Genomic DNA, 3,756 nt, shown 5'->3' with positions numbered 1-3,756 from the left:
CCTCGGCACCCCACGGGCCCCTGGACGTGGCCCCCTTTGCCCGGCTGCACGAGTGCTATGGCCAGGAGATCCGGGCCCTGCGCGGCCAGTGGCTCAGCAGCCGGGTCCAGCCCTGAGGCCACCAGGGCACCTGTTTTAGGGGGACGCAAGCTCCACGCCCTCTGGGACAGGCCGGGTCCTGGAGAGACTGGGGGAGCTGGTCCTGAGGGAAATCATGGGCAAAGCTGGCCTCCAGTCCCTGAATGGCCTGGTTTTGGGGGATGCAGGCTCTGAGAAGGTGCTGGATTCTGAATGGGCCTTTAGGACCATGTGATTCAGAAGGCCTACCCTTGAGAGGACGTCACACGCGACACTAAGGAGAATCCAGGGCCTGAGGGGGAGGTTTCCTGAGAACTCCGGCCCCAGGCTGGCCTGAGCTGCCTGGCAGAGGCCTTTGCTGGCAACAGGCCTTGCTGGGCCTGCAGCTCAGAGGGTCACTGGGACTGAGGACAATCTGTGGCCTGAAAAGCAAATGCACAGTTAGTGCGGCTCCTGACCGGGCCCTCAGGGTGGATAGAGAGAGGATCGGTTGTGGCAGCTATACCTGGGCCTGGCCTTGCTCCAGGACCTGCCAGAGGAGCTGACCTGGCTCCGTGCCTGCCTGTCTCCAGGAGCAGGAGTGTGGCTTGGAGGGTGGCGACCGGGGACACAGGTGCAGGTGTTAGTGCAGGACCGGAAGGGTGAGGTTGCCTGGTCGCTGGGGCTCCTGGCCTGGGCCGGCTGAGGCAGGACTCTGCCGGGTCCCCTGCCAGGCCTTATGGTGGTGCTCCTGGTGGTAGTGGCTTTCTGGCTGCAGGCCCTGTCTTTGTCTCCGTGGTGGCTCTCACAGGGCTTTCCAGACACTCCTTGACTGCATCCTTCAGTCTTGGCCCGCAGGCCTGGGGCCCCTTGGGAGCTCTCCTGACCTCCCTTTCTGGGCTGGGCAGCCATGGCCCGAGGTGACCTTCTAGCAGGTTCCCCCAGGGAGGGGAGGCCACCAGCTGACTCACCACCTAAGATGGCCCAGGTGCTGACCTAGTGGCAGAGAAAACACAGCCTCACACCGAATGCAACTTCCAGAGCCCCTCTTCAGCTCCAGGCAGCCCCCTCCAACAGGTCCCCTCCTGAGCTCAGCCCCCACCCCCATACTCCCGGTGGGGACCAGGTCTTGCCTGGCTTCGGGGCTGACCGCCGGTCCCCTTTCTTCTCACCACAGTGCCCATTCTTCATCCAGGGAGAACCTCGGGGCTGGGAATACCCTCTGGCCCTCACCCTGGGTCATGTTTACAGTCCTCAATGCCCCACACCAGGGGCCGCCTGAGGACACCTCCACCCTGACCTTGATTTTCCCAAACGCTGCCTCTTGGTGACAGACTCAGCCCGAAACCCCTTCTTTCTGTCTTTGGAGACCCTTGGGCTTGGGGAAATATGGAGGGGGGTGTGTCTGCAATCAAGGCCTCTCCAGCTCACGGCTGGCCCGGTGGGCTGGGACCTCAGTCTGAATTTTAAATACTTAGGGTGCATTTTTTTTTTTCTGGCAACAAAACTTGATGTTTTCACTGCTTTAGTTTCCTGTTTGCTGGTGGGAGGGGATATGATCTGTGACTCTGGGCTTGGCTTGGGGGAACAGTTGTCACTGCTCCTGGGGAGAGGGGCAGCTTGGGCTGGAGAAGCACAGCCAGAGATGGAGCCCCTCGAGAGGGATCCTTGGCTGCTTCATTGTCTTCCCCCCAGCAAGCCCTGCTCTCCTCCACAGGCACCTCCGGGGTCTTGGTATGGTCCCCGCTCACCTCCTTCCAGAGTCCTGAGCGGTGTGGGTGGGGGTGGCACAGGATCTGGGGCTTGGGAGGGGTTCGGAGCTGCCCAGAGCCCCGTGTCCTGGCAGACTCAGCTGGTGGGGTGAGGTGTTAACCCCAGTCCTGGCGTAGGTTTACAGACTCTCAAGGTACGCTGGCCCTGGTCTCCTGGGAGAGAGGGGTAGGGGATGTCCCCTACCAAAGCACAAGGTGGGGTCAGGCTGCCTCCCAGGTTGGGTGTCGGGGGAGCTTTCCGGCAGCCTGGGAGGGAGATGCAAGGGCTAAAATAAAATTTTGTCAAGTAATGGCTGATCATGTCATTTTTTTCCCCATCAAAATCCTTGATTGATTTCCCTGGCAGAGCCCAGAGCAGGCTGTGTAAGGGCAGGGACTAGTGGGTGATACCACATGGCTGGTGCCCTGCCAGGCGCATTCTCACTTCTCAAGGCAGATGCTGGTCCCATTTTACAGATGTGGGAAACAGGCTCATTGAGGTTATGAAACTTGCCAAAGCCACATAGCTGGAGAGTATCAGAGCAGGGATGTAAATCTCTGGAATCCCATGACAGGATAGAGTCTTCAGGAGGAATATGAGGGAAAATGGAGCCCAAAGTTCCTTTCAGAAGGGAGAGAAGGCAGGGAAAAGCCAAGGATTTGAAAGCTAACTGGGCTGAAGACCTGAGAGTTGGGAGGGACATTAACAATCCTGATTAGGATGGCAGATGGAATAGTCGAAACTGCATGCTTCTCACTGATAAGTTCATGGAGGCTGTGGAGGGAGCTGGAGTGAAGACTCTGGCACCGATGCAAGTTCAGAAGGAAAGAGCCTGTGATTGATTAGTAATATCTGCCGTGTGCACCACGTGCCTGGTAGTGGTGCTCATGCCATGTATCCGCTCTCTGACTGATTGAGTCTGTCTACTGGGTTAATGGGGGTTCACAGAAGGGGCTGGCCCAAGGTGGCCTAGCATGATGGACTTAAGCCCTAGGTCCTCTTCACATGGACTCAGTTTGGGTCACAGGTCTCCCTTGCAGGCCTGGAAAAATCCTGTACATTTAGGAACATGTGGCTTAGGGTGAGCAACCTATAGTCCTCATGTTCAAGAAATGAAAAGTATGAAGATCAGGGAATTGTGGCCCTTGTGAGCATCCAGTGCATGCTGAATAATTTTTTCCATCTCTTGTGGGACCACAGCTGACAGATGGGGGCTGGGGAAGTGGCTCCCCACACAAGCTGAGTCAGGGCACTGCCTGTGGCATTTGTGACCGCAGCCACCATACAGCATGGGGCAAAGAGTAGGGGAAATAGTGGGAGAGAAAAACAGCTCCAAGAGGGAGGGTCAGCAGCAAAATGCTGGACATCCAACTGCTGATATGTCAGTGATTCCTCTGGACCCAGGGGAGGTGTTCAGGGCACAAGTCTAAGGGGGCACCATATGTGGTCAGAAGGAATATTCTGAGAAGCCACTCGGGGTAGAAGGTGAGGCCCTCAAGCAGGACAATGCAGTGAGAAGTTAGGCTGATTGCCAAACATCCTTCCACCCTAAATACTTAGTCAAATTCAATCAGTTACGCTGCCATAGGCTCTCAGGGAATAGCTAAACTTTAGCTGCCAGAGAGTGGCCGTGTGGCCTGATTTTGGCCAATGAGATGTGAGTTGGAAGAGTCTTCTTCCTTCCAAAATACACAATAAAGAGCTCTTCATTGGCCAGGTGCGGTGGCTCACACCTGTAATCCCAGCACTTTGGGAGGCCAAGGCAGGCAAATCACGAGGTCAGGAGTTCAAGACCAGCCTAACCAATGTAGTGAAACCCTGTCTCTACTAAAAAGTACAAAAATTACCCGGGCATGGTGGTGGGCGCCTATAGTCCCAGCTACTCGGGAGGCTGAGGCAGGAGAATCGCTTGAACCCAGGAGGTGGAGGTTGCAGTGAGCCGAGATC

General features: G+C 56.7%; 1 protein-coding gene across 1 annotated transcript in view; it reads left to right on the top strand.

The window, feature by feature from the left end:
* The window catches only part of FAM109A (family with sequence similarity 109, member A), a 7,551-nt gene extending 6,212 nt beyond the window's left edge, over positions 1 to 1,339 (top strand). The window contains exon 3 of the mRNA XM_011997936.1: positions 1,135 to 1,339. Coding sequence (XP_011853326.1) covers positions 1,135 to 1,339 — 205 coding nt within the window. The remainder of the gene's footprint in view (positions 1 to 1,134) is intronic.
* The last annotated feature ends 2,417 nt before the right edge of the window (positions 1,340 to 3,756 follow it).

The sequence above is a fragment of the Mandrillus leucophaeus genome, unplaced genomic scaffold (genome assembly GCF_000951045.1).
Source record: "Mandrillus leucophaeus isolate KB7577 unplaced genomic scaffold, Mleu.le_1.0 Scaffold55, whole genome shotgun sequence".
NCBI lineage: Eukaryota > Metazoa > Chordata > Mammalia > Primates > Cercopithecidae > Mandrillus > Mandrillus leucophaeus.
Note: the sequence above shows the minus strand (reverse complement) of the source record. Positions and strands in the feature narration are given on the sequence as shown.